Source organism: Falco naumanni, chromosome 6, assembly GCF_017639655.2.
Source record: "Falco naumanni isolate bFalNau1 chromosome 6, bFalNau1.pat, whole genome shotgun sequence".
Lineage (NCBI taxonomy): Eukaryota > Metazoa > Chordata > Aves > Falconiformes > Falconidae > Falco > Falco naumanni.
Genome location: NC_054059.1, coordinates 61,252,602 through 61,269,527, shown reverse-complemented (window position 1 = coordinate 61,269,527; position 16,926 = coordinate 61,252,602). Strand labels below are relative to the sequence as shown.

The 16,926-nt window shown below is 40.5% G+C and overlaps 1 protein-coding gene across 2 annotated transcripts in view; it reads right to left on the bottom strand.

Moving 5' to 3' along the window:
* The window catches only part of CEP85L (centrosomal protein 85 like), a 120,000-nt gene that overhangs the window by 15,766 nt on the left and 87,308 nt on the right, over positions 1-16,926 (bottom strand). For both annotated transcript variants that reach the window (XM_040597475.1, XM_040597476.1), the window contains exons 4-6: positions 16,302-16,423; positions 4,485-4,602; positions 2,296-2,472 (exon numbers count right to left, since the gene is read on the bottom strand). In XM_040597475.1, coding sequence (XP_040453409.1) covers positions 2,296-2,472; positions 4,485-4,602; positions 16,302-16,423 — 417 coding nt within the window. The remainder of the gene's footprint in view (positions 1-2,295; positions 2,473-4,484; positions 4,603-16,301; positions 16,424-16,926) is intronic.

The window sequence follows — 16,926 nt, the reverse complement described above, 5'->3', positions numbered from 1 at the left end:
TGCCACAATGTGCTTCAGAACCACATACCCGCCCCACCACCCCAACCCTTAAGGCAGTGATACAAATACACACATATAAGCCAGCGCTGCACAGTAACAATTCCCAGGAGTCTGACCATTAATTAAATGCATCCCTCCTCTCTGTTTCTCACATACCACTAAGGATGACAAGCTGACCAGTCAGAATACTCCCATACTTGTGCAATAAAGATTACATGGTTTCCAAATCTTCTTGTCCTGCATATATACCATAGGGGATTTCCCCTCCTGCAAACTCTCCTTGGAATAGCTACTGTGTTTGCCTTGGGATTCCTCCTGCCCTCTCTAAATCCCCAGCATCCCTTCAAGGACTCTTTCCACTTTCTGTCACCCGAGATGGGGAGATGGGAAGAAAAAAAAAAAAAAAAAAAAAGTGTTTTGGTTTATTTTCCATTCACACTTGCTGACTCTGCAGAAGGGAAAACAAGCTTCTAATCTGTTTTGTTTTGTGGTTTGGTTTTTGTTGGGTTTTTTTTGTTGGTGTTTTTGTTTTTTTTTTTAGATTTCCTCCTTCATATACACACTGCTGATGGCTTTGCTGGGGCAGGAAAAAAATGGAATGCACTCAAAAGCACTCACCTCTTCGCAACTAAATGTAAAAAGTAAGGCCACAGAAAAGAACACTACTACAAGCTGTCAGCAGTATCTTACAGGAATCCTTCGCAATTACCCAGAGCAGAGGGAGAAGGAGCAGCCAGCAGGGTAAGTATGGGTGTCTGAACTGAAGCATTTCCAGCCCAGCAGCCCAACTTCCAGATGAACGTCTTGGAATTGAAGTGAGGGCTACAAAATCTGCAGCCAAGAGGCACATTCATGTCTGGCATAAAGAAAAGGAAGAACCTAGGCATTCATGGCATGGACGCTGGTGGAGAGTAATGCAGTATCTACCTTAGCAGGCTCCCTCAGCTAGGAAGCTGCGAGGAGCTACCACAATTACTGGCCAGCCATAACAGGGAAGCTTTTTCAGGCTTTTGAAATTTTAGTGCCAGTTACAGAGCTCTCAATCACCTCAGTCCTACACCGACTACATGTGGAACCTAGGGAAAAAAACCCTCTTCAGACACCAGAATTATTCACACAGCACAGCTCCTTCCTCCCTCTACAGTCATTCCTCAAACTGCAACACACTAATTTTATTACAGAAACACATGCTCTCCTTCTTTGACCTTTCTCTCTTTGAGCGCCTTTTGTTCAGTGCACAGAATGGATGGGTGTTAAGGGGTGAATCAGGATTGTGCAGTGATTCAGGCTTCTAGCTACAAACCATCTCACTGACACAAGCACTGCCGCACGGGTCCTCACCACTGCCACCACCTATAGCAGCAGTTCCCACACAGTGAGGAACAGCAGCAGTAAGAGCTGAGACAGGAGGAAGCATCATCATCCAATTTCTGCCCTTTCTGAAAAGCATACTGCAGGGTTCACGGGAAATGGTAAGGCAGAACTGGAGATGAACTACGCTTCTTTCTTCTTTGTCTCCCTACCTGCCACTTCACTGTGTCATACTGCTCCCAACCCTTGAATCCACATTAAGATAAATCTAAGCCCAGCAGTAAGGCCTAGTGATCAAAGAAGAGAAGGTAACAGTGACAACACATCCCTAAAACATTAATTCCGAGTGACTTCGTCAACAGCACATTCCTGCTTGCAATAAAGGAAGGCTGTCAGGACACTCAAAACTACCCCTGGGTACTGCTTCAGCCTCCAAAGGAAACCCTTGTCGAGACAGTTCCAAGAACACAGGCATCTAAGCCCCTCCCTTGTCTCAGGCTGAAGTCCGGTCTGCACATCCTACAAAAGCCACCAGAGAATCATTCCTGCTAAGTGGGCACATACAGTCTGGTAAGTGCACCTCAAAGCACGAGGGCCGCACTTACAAACGATGCTAAAAATATAGACAATTTTCACAATCTTTCTGTTTTCAAATGATACTTTATTTACTGTAATAATCACTTCAAGCTATATGAATTCTTAGAGCTGAGCAGCTTTTTTTCAAAGCAAGTGATACCTGGTTAAAAACATCATCATGATTGCCATTTTATCTAGTACAGCTTTTTAGGATGTATTCAGTACAAGTTTAGATTTATCCATTGCCAACACCTACAGACACTTAACTACCAGTTTTTCCATCACAGAGAGTTTAGCTAACTTTTGAAAATAGCTCAGCCACCCACACACTAAGCTGCTTTCTAGCAAACAAAACATATGCTTCTTTAACAGTGTCAAAAGGAAACCTGGAACATGAAAGACACTTACTTTCTCTTCCATCTTCTTTTTCTCCTCACTGGCTTTGTTTGAAATTTGTTTTACAAATTCACTGAGTTGTAATTCCTTATTCTCAGCTGCTGCAATCTTTCGCTCAAGCTCCTCAAGGTGGGATGTTGATCTTTCTGAAACGTGAGGTTGCACTGGTGTGCTCTCATACTGTGGTTGCTTACAAAAAGAAATAAAATAATCATACAAATGAACACACACATTCTACCATATACTTGAGCAGCACAGCAGAAAACAGTCCTGCATTTTTTTCCTACTGTCAGGAAGGGTGTGGTTTGATTTTGCAAACATTAAAATACGTGGTAACTGCATATACTTTGGCATCTGGGAAAAAAAAAAAAGTTAGACACTTTTACATTCACAACACATGCAGATGAACACTGTGGAGCCACACTTCCCCTCAGATTTATGGAAGAGGTGTGACTTCTCTTCCAGAAGAAATCCCTGAAAATCCAAACAAGACATGTTTTCAAAACATATCACTGCCACTGCATTATCACACCATCCCCTTAGGATGAAAAACACTACAACATGCCTATGAAAGTATTAGAGATGCTCCAATCTCAAGATGCTCCTAAATCAGAACATAAATATTAGTCAAACCTTAGAGCTATCACACCTGAGGTGCAGAATGGTGCAGGGACAAGCCTGAGACAACAGCTAAAACCAGAAGGCAGGCCTCTCACTTTCTGCCCTGTACACCAAAACCCTCTCTCCCTTCCCATTTCATGCAGTTCAGTGTTGTTGTTCTACTTCCACTGCCCACACACAGATAAGCACAAAATGGACATCAACTGCATGTGGGATGAAAAACGAGACACACCCCATTAGGCTTTCAGTTTCCAGATTCTTTTAATAACATAAATTGGTGTCTTTAAAGAAATTACACAGTGTTGTTAACCAGTAACATCCCTTCAGCAAAGCATTAGAAGATATTAAAACCTCCATTAAAGAAGATTTGCATTTGTAAGTTAATCTTATAGAAGGCACAAAAATCAAGCAGAAATCCTAATACATTATAAACTTTTAAAACTCTTAAAATTATGAAAGATGAATGCATCTGGTGCTTTATTTGAAGAGTATTATGGTATACTAAAATTTCAGTTTCTGCAGTAATTCTCCCCCTCCCCTGCAAATCTTAATCTAGACAGAACATTAAGTATTCTATAAACGAACTTCTGGAAGCACTAAAAGCCACATTTCTAGATGTCTGAAAGTTTCTGAATACTCATTTCACACTGAGGCTCCCCTTGAATTTCTCTCCTGTCTTAATAAACCAGGTTCTCACCTGATGCACAGCTGTATTCTTCCAAGGATATAATTAACGTCATGTCATGCTAGCTGACATCCTGGTGCATTTTGTAACAGAAAGAGGTAAGGTAACGGAAGTGGAACAACCCCCCCCATTTCTCTGTATATCTGCCTTTAACATTCTCTTCCTGCACTGCCTTTCAGATATGCTGAGTTCTGGAGATGGAACTGGTGTGTTACAACAGGGCAGCAGCCACAGTCCTCAAACTGATCTGCATTTTGTGGTTAGTCTATGCTACCTCAGCCTCACACTTTCTGGTATTTGTGCTAATTAGATAAAAATTAGGACAGGTATGCCCAGAACACCACCACACATTCCCTTTCAGACTAGGTGTCCCCTAAGAATACTAATCCATATCCTTTTCAGGTATGTGATGCGCAGGTATTCCACCAGTCTGCCTGCCTTCCCACATCTCCCATCTAGTCTATCGGTAACAATCTAACCACTCCTTCGAGTAGTGCCTCCTTTTCCTCTTTCAGAAAACCTCCTATTAGTTCTTCTCAGATGTTCTCCTATCAAACTACTTTATCTCCTAGCATGCCCCTGTATAACTGTGCTACATGCATGCTGTTAACCCCTTATTCTTACAATGTCACAATCTCTTATTCTTACCCCATTTTTATCAGGTCTCAGAACAAGTATGTACATAATGTTAACATAACCTAGATTTCTGCAAATGTAAAGTAAACTACTACATTTGGAAGGTATTCTCCTCTATACAATTTACGGCTATACATTACACAACCATCAATAATCACAAAAGCTCTACATTTTGGCCTGCAGTAAATAGTGACCATGCTTTCAGATGTCAGTTACTGGGCAATGGAAAGCTTTGCTGAAAGAAAAATATCCATCCTACCTGTAAATTAGTCATGTAAGGTTCTTCACAGTTCACAAGATGACTCAGTCTTGCATGCTGAGCTCGTAATTCATTCTCCCTTATCTTCTGATGCAAATTGTTAATTTGCTGCTTTTGCCTATAATACACAGATTTTATTTGAAAAGAGAAGGCATGGAAACGAGATTAAAAATCACAGATCTTAAGACTTATACTGAAGAATACCGTAACAATAATATTCAGCTACCCTAGATCTACATTAACTGTGGGCTTTTTCCTACCACAGCCAGACTGCAACTAGTCTAGTTTACCACTAGAACTGGAATCTTATCAGGATATGAGCTATTAACTATAGTCACCATGTAACTTTCACTTAAGCATACCCCAAAGGCAACAATAAGCAAGTCTTGTAGAAATACGATTCGAAAACTCAGTTTTGTTTTGTGGGGGCTGAGGCAGGCTTCTGTTGTCATTTGCTCCTAGGGCCACGCATATAAGCAGGAAAAAGTATACAAAGAGCAGAATGAAAAGAAACAAAATCTGCACCTTCATTTTACTTGGACTTCTCTTGCTTGGTCCCTCTCTCTTTGCTAGAGCTGACTTTTGACATAGGTTGATGAGATTTACAAACCAAGGGGAGCAGAAAGAACTTAAGAGTAAAAAGTCATTATGTAAGACTGTCAGCATGGCTTTCCTGCAAGGTCTTTCTCTTGGCTTTGCTTAGGACTTTCTCAGTCAATTGTTTTACTGGAGATGTACCCCGCCTCTAGGGTAAAACACCACACTGCATACTAAACCAGAATTAACCTCTTGCACCAATGGCTTGGCCAGTGTACAGCAGAAACAGTATCACTGTTATATCACTAACTGTATCACTGTTTAAGTCATGCCTGCATTTGAACCAGCATGACTGCAGGGCAAATACAAGCCAGGTGTCAGCCCCAGCCCTGTGAAGTGTGCTATATTCTCTGTGGAGCGATGGGCACCTCAATAACTGGCTCCAGAATGGAGTTGTCAGCACCCTCCAGAACCACACACAGCAACCTTCTTAAACTGAAAACCAGTTTTGTGTACTCTTTTAATTTCCCCTTTTTCCTTCTTTTTTATACTAGGGCATTTGCATGCAAGCATGAAATTGTTTCTCAAAGCTTTGCCTCTAAGCATGCAGTATGATTGGCTTTTCTGGAAACGACAATGCCAAACCCAGCTGACTAAATCCAATCCTAAGAGGAGATAAATGGCAAATACAGGTTAACTTCAAGGGTGAAGACCTGCCTGCGCACACACCAGAAAAGCAAATCCTCTAAAAGTACAAAAAAAAAAAGATCAAAGTTAGTTTGCTTTTTTAAAATTTGGGAAGAGTTGTGTTTAGGAAAAGCATCTTGGAAATATCATGAGTATACAAAATATATTATACATCTAGAAACTAAAACAAAATGTGTATTAGTTGAAAAGACGCAAACTGCAAATTTAAAGAGGAAAAATAAGTTGCAAAAACTCAATTAAAGTTGTTTTTTATTATATATATGAAATTAAACAATTTCAGCCACGTATATTCTCCTAGCCGGTCATTAGCCAACTGTATGACAATTATTTGGTTTACAAGAGGAGTTTAATATTTCAAAAGTAGTGAATATATTACAAGTTAAACTTTAAAGATATACATGTTACAGAAGACACGCTGCATGCCTACAGAACATCTTTTTTTTCCCCTATTTTTATATCTATAAAGAACCGCAATGAATGGAAAAACAGTATAATCGAGTTGCAATTTGGTAGTACCTTCGACCAATTAATTCAACACAATTTATAAAAACAAAGCAACTAGATTTATTTATGTGACTCCATCGCAAGTCTTAAAATATTCTGTATCACTACAGGCAGTCTGGGGACTTCTGTCTTTCAATCCACTATCTAGATGGACCAACTTGTACAAATATAGTATGTAACACTAAAAGACTTTGTACAGTTCTGGTTGGCATCTGTATGATGGCACTACAAACAAAAATCTTCAAACTTATTTTGGAAGAAGCAGATTTGAAGATTAGGTAAAAGAATATGCTCTTAAGTTGTAAAAGACGTTATATGAGCCCAAGGATTTGTATAATCATATGAGAAAATATAAAGCCTTGATGACTTCTATGCATGCTTGGTCACAGATAGCAGAATTATTTAGTATGAGCTGTCCTAACCTAGGAACTGAAGTAATTTTTCATTTTTTATCACCTTACCACTTATTAAACAGATCTATTAAAATATTTTTGCTTCATGTGTTTTAAAATTACTTACCCATTTGTCATTTATCCCTTCAAGGAACTACGTGATTTTATGTTTGTGGATGATTGTAACTTAGCAGTGCCTTCTTTCACAGGCAGGATTTCAATAGCCTGAACTAAATAGTGCAGCCCGGAGTAAATGTTTTAAAATATTTTTGAACTTCCAGTGTAGTCTGAACTACACTACCATTATTTCCTCTTTCATAATCCTTTCCCTACTCTACCAAATCCCTGCAGGAAAAAAGGTGAGACAAATTAATCCGTGACAAAGCAGAGCTGTGCTCGCACAGAATGTAACTAGCTTGCTTCTTTCCACTCTGCAAAGCATGAAACACTCCACTGTTATAAAACCTTGCTAACAAAACACACTGTAGAAATGTTTTAAGGGTGTGGAGATTCTGCACAACTTTTTTGCATAACTGCCTCTGAAAATGTCATTAACCTCATGGCACCCAGAAACAAAAATTCTGGAAACAGCCCAGCAGTCACAAGCAGAACAGAAGATAAATGCTGTAGAAACGTACTTACTATTTACATACAAACCTGTAAGTCTTTCGAGACTTCATACCAGATTTTATCACTGATGTTCCCATATGCTAAGACAGTTTTAATCCTCTGATAGCCTACTGCTGTTAGTATTAATCTGCTGCATAACCACAGGCTGTGAGCTTTATTTAAACAGTGTAGAAAGTTCAAATACTTTCACAAGCACAGCTTGTGTATTACAGTGGGAATGCTGTCCCTAGAAGCCTCCCTATTACCAATCAATCACCCCAGCACTTTAAAAAAACAAACAAAACCCCAAATGCAGTGACTTTAAGGCATTTTTCCTCAGAAGCAAGCTGCTTGTATTTTCATCATCATCAGTATTGTTATTATTAAGATTTCACTGATACCCTGAACTATGCATTTTCATCCCATTTTTTGAACCTCCAGTCATGATTTCTGAATATCCTGAGATCAAACCCTCTCTGTGCTACTCCCAGGTACATTCTTTCTTAGGGAACTCACCTGAAGTGACAGGTAATCAATCATACATGACTGAAGTGGTGGCTACATGGTTTATGGTCCCCTGTAACAGCCCTTTTGTCCCAATTTCCACACATCAGTTATTTACACACCAGCTAGATTATTTATGGAAAACCCTTCTATTTTTACAAAGTAATGACTTTGGCATACTTTCAGGTCTTGTAAAATGCACACATTTTGTTCCCTTTTCTTTATTTCCTCAAGCCCAACAATTTAAATCAAATCAAAGCATGTCAATCATCAGGAAGCTACAAGCCCGTGCTCAAAGGACTGACACCGATGAAGTGACATATGCCACCATGGCTCTGACAGGTCTCTGCCAGTGTCCTTTGCTGTAAAAGAAAGCAAAAGCACTTGATCCGGAATGCGACTATGTTTGGGGAGAAAGTTAATTCTGAGCATCAAGCGTATGAGAAGGGTGGGTCACTAAATCCAGCTCAATGTTTCTGATGCTAAGGTGACGAAGGACAACAGTAAATCCCAGAATACTTTCAACCAATTACAGACCTAAGGAAAAACACACTCCTTTTATGCCCTTGCAAACAGCAAAACAACCCACCAGCTATCCTCTTCTCTTGTAGTGACCTTTAGTGTGCCCTACCACCAAGTAACTCCTAGTTTGCCTAAATCCAGGTTTGTAAATAAGTAGCTCACTTTCAGTTGGTATATTCAGATGACAAGAAGAAAACGGACTAACACTGTGCTGCCCCATCTGTTTGGGGTGAGGCTGTCCGTGCCCCTCCTGTGCCCTGGACATCAGCTCTCAGCACCTCACTGGATCACAGGCCCCTGCCCACCCCCTCATGCTCCCCAGGAGCCCCTGGCCCTCATGGGGATGGAAGGAGAGAACAGAGTGAGAAGTTTCTGGGGTTGAAGGAGCTGTGGGTTAAAAACCAGAGACAGTCTAGTAGTAATACGAACAGTGCCGACCCTGAGCAAAACCGTGGAGCTGGTCCCTGGAGCTAGGGCCCTCGGATGACGCTGAAGTCGAGCGACTGACTAGGAAGGGCTGGTGAGGAAGAGTCAGGAAATCAGACAACACTGCTGCAGCTCTGCTTCCCGTCCATGGCATGCCATGGGTACCACTCAGCCACGCTGCCACAGCTGGAACAGGGACCTTTGCTGTGGCCCTCCCCAGAGTTGCTGCGCAACCAAGACAGCTAACACTCTTCTGCTCATCAATGAAGGGAGAAAGACAGGCCAGAGAAGATCATCCCCTCACCAGGGCATTTGCATTTAAAGGTGAGACTCAGAAAATACTTCGAAGGCAGGCTAGGGAATGAGCAAAAAAAAAGGCTTCACATGCACATTTCAATTGTGGGTCTGCTAAATTCACAGTCTTTCTGCCCACGGACAGTAAGTGGCTGCTTCTGGTGATGCATATTCCCCGTGTTGCTATTGTCTGCAGACAAACACGGGGAAGGCAACATGCTACACCCCATGAAATGGCAGCCAAGCTCCCCCCCATCCTGGATGACTGGGACTCTTCTTAAGAAACTGGCTAAAATCCAGAGAAAAACTACTGGCACCACTTGACGGTAACTGGATCCATTTAAATGCGCAAAAAGAAAGTTAACAGCGGTAAGAGTGAAGTATCAATTGGGGGGGCATATCTCAGTTTTGATTCATTTGTAGTTCTGTCCTTTAGCTCAAACAATCCCCTTTGAAAGCTCAAGCCAGTACAAAGAGCATGGGATGATGGCAGAGAACAGCACTCAGTTCAACATGCATAAGCTTGGACTGTCCTCAGAGATCAGCATCAAACTGCTTAATATACAAATCACTTCTCTGTATGTCTCAAAAACATTAGTATGACAGAACAGACATTCACATTATTTTCTCATATTCACACAGGATGAGCAAATTGTGGACACGTGCTTACACAGACATTCATACATGCGTTCATCTGGAAATAAACCATATTCGCTTCAATCTGGGACCAATTCATCTGTTCTCCATAAATCCATCTTGTCCCCTACTTCCTCTAACATGAAAGAGCCTTTAGAAACCCACACCCGCCAGAGAAGCGCCTCCTCCCTTCAACCTTTAAGAGATCAGCATAAATCTAAGTCCCATCTAAGTCACACTACAAGTCAAGATACAGGTCCGGTATCTCAAACACTTCACGGACTTCAGAACAGAGCTTCCTCCACCACAGAAGGGACACTAGTAACTTCGTAATAAACCAAATGACAATTGATGTTTACCTTCAAGAAGTCATGAGTTAATGAGAAGGAGTTGCTTTAGGTGAAAATGCCTAAGCAGATTTCCTCAAAGTCAGGATGCAAAGTAAAACATGATACAGATCCTTCTGTATTGCAAATATAATTTATTCCACACTGTAGTTGGGAGGTATGCTGCTTTGTTTTGTGGCTTAAGAAGTTGGATACTAATTTTTATATCCCTTTGTTTTAAAGGCATGATCTTTTGGGACCACAAGTGCAAATGTGCAGAGTACTGATAGGGAAAAAGATCAGTAGTAAACGAAGTCCTAAACCTAATGTGAATACATTTTCTATAATTTGAAAACTCATGCCAAAGTACTCCAAAATCAGTAAAGCTCATGAGAAGTGTGACCTCAAATTTCCTATGCAATAGAGTCTGTTTTTTTGGTGAAATTAAGAGCCTGCGTTTCAAAGTGAACTACCCTTCCACCTGTCACAGGAGAACTTATCTTGAAGAGAAGATAGGAACACTACCTCTGGGAGCCAAGAAGTAATCTCTGCTCTGGACGGATTGATATTTTTTAAATGACTTTTCTGAATTGCGTAGAAGTTTGAAATGCCAGCCTGACCCACAGGAGGTAAGCTAGTGCTGAAGGATGGCAGGCAAAAGCACAGCCAGCAACTGTACTCTCCCAGATGCTCTGGGCTACTTAGTCCAGGGGGGGCGAGGCATGAGCAGGACAAGGACACAACCGTTCAAAGGACTGCACCCTCCCTCCCATGGTGGGAAGTTTTTGACTTCTGCAGTCTCCTGACAGGACAAATACAGAGCAAACCTCCCACCTCCCCTGCTGTTGTCGGCTCTGCCAACTGTAAGAACTCCCACAGAAAAGGGTGTGGGATCGCAGCTGACCAAAACTACACAGCGTTGTACTACAAAAAGCAAACACAACATAAGGCAACAGTCTGTGAGAGACGGGTGCTCAGGCAGAGGGAGACCTGGGCTGGCCAGTTTGGACACTTCAGGGATGATGTACTGATCAGCTGGAGAGATCTCAAGGAATAACGAAAGCTACAAGAGGTCTAGAAAACATGACCTAGAAGGAAAGACTGAGTCATACTAGGAAAAGTCTTCTGTTTCAGCTAATTAATGACCAAACTCTCCAACCCAGAAAGGTGGTGGAACATCTGCTATTGCAAGTAGCAACAGCATAGGAACCTACCAGGAGTGACACTACTACAACTTGTCCTTCCTAGGGCTGAGCGTATAGGTTAGACAGGTCCTTTTTAGCCCTACATCCTCTTGTTATTGCCAAGATGTAGGTTATTATATGAAAACTAATGCTATCAATTTCCATTTCATAGATTACTAGTATTCACCTCTGAAAAGGTGAACTTTAATAACTGCTAAAATAATTACTCTAACAAAATCTTCCTGAAAGTTTACCAGCCCACGATACAAAAGTCTCAATCACAAGTTACCTGGGTGATTGGTGATATTAGAAAAACATAAATGCATCTTTTTCAAGATATGACTGCAAGTGAAGAATATTTTACAAAGCAAGACACTCTGAGGAGGTTCTTCACAGCCCTACTACCTGCACAGGACTCCCAGATATACAAGCATGCGCTCAGAGCCTGGGTGGTATAAAGTTTCAAAGCTTCCTCAAAAATTATACCAAATTAGCACTCAAATGGATATGCTAATTCTGCAGGTCTTAACAGACTATCCCAACTTAGCAGAATTACAGCTTTACACTAGCAGTAACATGAGCACTATCAGAGCACGTAGTTTGATGTCAACTACTGAACTCAGGACAATCTGACACAAGCCAAAGAAAATCTAATTCTCTTGTCCCAGTGAAAACATCTAAGCATAATTCAGATATGGATGGAAAGCTAATGATTTAGCAACTGTTTTAAGAATGTAAATGTTATTATGCCCTGAGTAATGACAGCTATTCACTAAAATTGTACTTCTGTATCTACCTTCCCTTAAAAAGCTGTTAGCTGTTCAAATGCCCTTAAGCCATCTGGAAGAGAACACTACACGCAGTCTTATTCTCAGCAGCTTATGTCATATGTTCAAATATTTGGCATTATTCATGTAGCCCCTATATACAGTCCCTGCCAAACAAACAGTGCCACGACCACACTAGAGACACCTACTGAAGCCAGCCAGTCTCAAGAGACATTCACAATTGTACAAAACACTAATTTCAGTGTTGTGAATGTACTGAACATAGGAGGAACTCAAAGAATTAGAACATGATGCCGTCATTTTCTAAACCAGTTGGCTCCCTCTGGTGCTAAATATTACATACTGTTACATAGTAAACCACAAGAGAAGTAAGGCAGTGATATAATCCAATTATTTTGTACAGTAGGTGACAGACATTCTAGTAATAAGTGTTACAGCAGCAGGTTTCCTCCTACAGACAATATTTTTAAGTCCTTGTTCACAGCCTGTACCAACAGCTCTTATGTGCAGAAAACATGACACACACCTTTAAGAAGTGCCATTGTGATCCCATGCACCCCCGCCCCCCCCGCCGCCCAGACTTCCTTCCTTAGCTACGTTTTTGCTTCCTAAAAGCATGGTCTCCATCTCATTTAAAAGCAGACTTAAAAACCATTCTCAGGCTTTAATTCATTAGACTGGCAGAAATTCCTAGAGTGGTTTTAAAAAGCAAACCAAACCCACTTTTACACCCACCCATTTATGCTGTGTACATTCATACTTTAAAATATGCATTTGTTACGCTGAACAGACTACACAAATCAACTTTAACTAATCTATTAGTAAATCTGCTGTTCGGTGCAGTGTAGAGAATACAAATCAAGCCACTTGTTCTATTCACAGATGCAAGTGGCTGTTTCGGTTTTTAAAAATGCTATTCACGTCTTTGAATTTCCAGTGATACACCAAAGTATCCATGTATGATGATATACATACATTGTAAGCATTATTCCTTGAATCGTTTTTAATGACTGAAAACTTGCTTGCAGCTACTCCAAAGTCAGATTTCCAATGCAAAACAAGGAAGTTTAACAATCTAACCTGGAAAGGCTGGATTTTTGTTCCCTTATCATCATTGTGTGGAAAGAAGGGAATCAGGCAGCAGGTTTTTCTTTACTTTTCCTGCCCCTCATCCCTTTTTGTAACATGGAAAAGGTAGAACAGCTTAAGCATACTGCCTCATACAGAGCCTCCATCCTACTTACCAACAGATTTAAGCACCACTGTGCGTGGTGTGATGTCATGTTAATCTCTTCCACCTCCTGAATTAGCAGGGCCCCTCTGCAATTCCCAACAGAAGAGGGTTTAACATTAAAAAAATGGGTAATGACCCTGTGGGTGAATGGAAGACTAGTGAAAACGGCAAGAGAAGGGTGTTCCCAGTGTGCTGCTTTTCATCTAGCTGTTCTCTGTACCTGTCAGCAGTAAGCAGATGGCTCTGGAACGCCATACCAGCTGCTACCCCACTCCTCTGGCTCCCACACAGCAGGAGTTTAACCCAACTCCCCCAAGATTCTGTCCCCCCCAAATTAAACAAGTCTTGCTAGCACCCTCCAGTCACCAGTTTGTAAATTCAGCATGAAACATGAATTAAGACTACACCTTTTAAAACTCTTGTGAGAGCAGGTACAAGAGGCCTTCTCAGCAAACACCTACCACCAAACCTCAGCCAACAAAGTAATTCCTCCTCTAGTTCCTGAAGGCATACATTCTGTAATTTAATTACCACCATCCTGAATCCTAATTAACCACACTTTAGCAAACCTTAAACTTTTATTTTAGGTCACTGTACCCAAATAAATTCAAATTCTGAAAAGAAGTTTAAAGTAAGCTCAGGAAGCCCAGCAGCTGGAAGACTTCTGTTTACTCCCAAACATCATCTTGACTGTCAGTGCAAGGCCTTGTGTCCCCACGTGTTAAATATGGACAATATCAAATTTTCTCATAGTGACGCTTAGTGTCTTGAAGAAAGTTAATATTCACACTTAAGTCTTATTTATAACCATCTGATAAGAAATGTTACACTTGTGCTTTATAATGGACTTCTATTTCTAGGCTTTTGGACAGCAGCCATGTACCATTTTCTCCATGACTGAAACCAAAAATATTTTGTCATAGAAAACACTACCTCTTCTTAAAAAAAATAGAATTAAAAAAATATTTGTAAAATCTTTCCAAATATGCAACACCACTTCATTTTTATTTTAAATAACACAAATCCTCTATTTCAAACAATTTTATTTTATTTTAAAATAATAACTTTTAAAGCAAGTATTTTGCCCAAATGGAGGCTAAGTATTCAAGAGCAAGCCTTCTCTGTGGAGTATTATTTTACTGCATTATTATAATTTATAACATGCTTAACTGTGACACCAAGTGTCTACTTAAAGGAAATGACTGTAACATCACCAAGTAGTCTTTTGTTTTGCTTCAGTAGCTTCCAGAGTGTATTTTACATTTTCAGCTGAATGAAAAGGAATCATCGCAACCAACTTCTGTCAGAAATCCAGAGAGAACTCTTGCCACCTTCATTAAGTCACATGAAAATATGATTAGCACAAAAAAGAACCAGCACTGCCACTAGAGATGAAGAAATAGTTTTTCTTCCTCAGCATGGACAGTATCAAGTAACATTAGCGGGCAACTGGGTTACAAACTGTCACTTGAGAAACTTCACCCTTGACTGTAAACGTATTTCCAGTGTGAGAATAACATGAACTGCCTTTTTAGTTGCCATTGTATAATAAGTCTTCATGTGCAGAGGGTGATATCCTCAGCAAAGGCACCAAAGACCGGCCCCAGCCATCATGGGCAACGCACTTACCAATGCTGCTGGCAGCTTGGGCCCTTAGAGGGGGGCTGCAGGTTATATATACAGCATTACTACTGAAATAGCTAGCCTGAAAAAAACAGCCTGTAAGAGCTGACCAAAAGGCTCTGACAGAGGAGATCTAACCAACAGTTAAACATGTTTCCATTGTAACTGCTGATCCCCTTGGGAGATCACCACCTCTGTAGGACAGCTGGCAGAGTGGGATGGTGTGCCCATGCCTCAGCCCCTGCAGTTCCTAACTTTGCATAACATCTTCAGCTGCAGGGGCAGGTAATATCCCATTATCCCAAGCAGGCACACTAATATCCCATATCAAACTGGGGAAGCTGATGCCAACCTTCATCACAACGCCAGCAGAGGTACTGGCCAGACTGCTAGGGGACAGAAGCACTTTAAACTGCTGCAATTCCTTGTTCTTTTGCAATAGAAGAAGAAACAGACCTTGCACAAGCATAATTCTCCCGATCCCAAAGTAAATTACGCCCAAGCTGCCTATCTCCACCCATTAAAAGAGAGAAGCTGCTAGATGAATATAAAAACATTCATAACGGATGCCTGACATCCCTGTGATCGACACACACCTGCTTTATAGAGTTCTCATGCTGTGGAGCAAACTATCATACGAGAGGGCACAACTATTTCAAGATCAGAACAACCACTCCTCTTTCAGCCACAAAGCCAAGAGTATATTATTAAAACACAGACTGAGCCAAATGATAATTATGTCAAATATAAAAACGCCCTTCTTAAATGCCCTACGTCCAAACTGTGCAGCTCCTGATGACATCTGCTAATTTAGTGTAAGCTTCATTAAACTCATTAAGGCTTCATTTTATCCAAGTTTCAAAAACTCCAGAATTTACTTCAGATATAATAGAAACTTCACAGCAGTAAGTTGCTGCCAAGGTCAATTTCAGATTGATAGCCATTTTAATAAGAAGCTATGTATTCACTGCATATAGATCCTGGGTGTAATATTTTATTATCTGAATAAATGTGTACAAACATCTGAATAGCATTTTACCACTGAATGTTACTGCAAAGGTGAATTTCTCAAAGCTTTATTAACTGGCTTCAAATATATTAAATTTCTGTACTTGTCATGGAAAAGACTATCAGTGCAATGCAGTTTACTGGTTTTCATCTTGCAAGTAATTTCCAAGACCTGCACAAGCAGAAAGATGTCTGATACAAACCCCCAGGCTGGTAAGAAACTAAGATGGGGAAGCTGACAGTAGAAATGGCTGTTGGTCTCTCCCTTTTCCATAGCAGAGGCATTAAACCTTACCTAAGTAAATTTCCAACTCTGTATAAGACTATTAACCTCTGTAAAAGACTATTAACCAGCAGCCAGTCTCCTCTCCTAGCAAGGACTAGCTCCCACATATTTGTGCATAAATATTTGCTGGACTGGAACCTAACTACTGAGTAGGGCAGCTCTCCTTAAAGTCAGTTTCTACATTGTAGCTTTTACATCATCTAATCTAATCAATTCAGCAGGAGCAGGTTACTCACCGATCAATCACAATCTCTTTCTGCCTTAGCAGCCCCTCTTTAATTTTCATTAGAGATTCCCAGTTGCTGAAGTCCTGATAGCTGGTAGCTGGGTAACTCTGACGAGATGTGCCAGCTGGAATCTGCATAAAATAATGGTAGAATTAGCCTCCAAAACAGTAAAGGTAAATAATATCCTACATATTAGCACGTTTACAAAGCAGTCTGTTGTTTCAGAAACCTGGCAGTTGTTTTCCCGTGTAATTCATATTTACTTTATATAAAACAATCAGATCTATAAACAGGTTTCTGGAAACAAACTTCAGCACAGTGTCACTGATTTAAAAATTATTTTATTTTTTCTCTTCTAAAGAGTTCGTAGCTCTGAAAGCAGTTTGAGATAAAAAGCTCATTTAGAATTTAAGCACGTAAGACAAACACCACAAAATTTTCATATCCTGCTGCAATCCTTCTAGCACTACAAATGAGATTGCCTGATAGCTTTAGATCTGCTGGTGACAGCAACTGTTACCATTCACTTGCTCAACTTTAACTCACCTGTAACTTTAGCACATAGAGAAATTCCCCTAGATGTGTATGCATTTAAAATACAGAATACGGAAATATCATTCTAGTTAAATTCTAA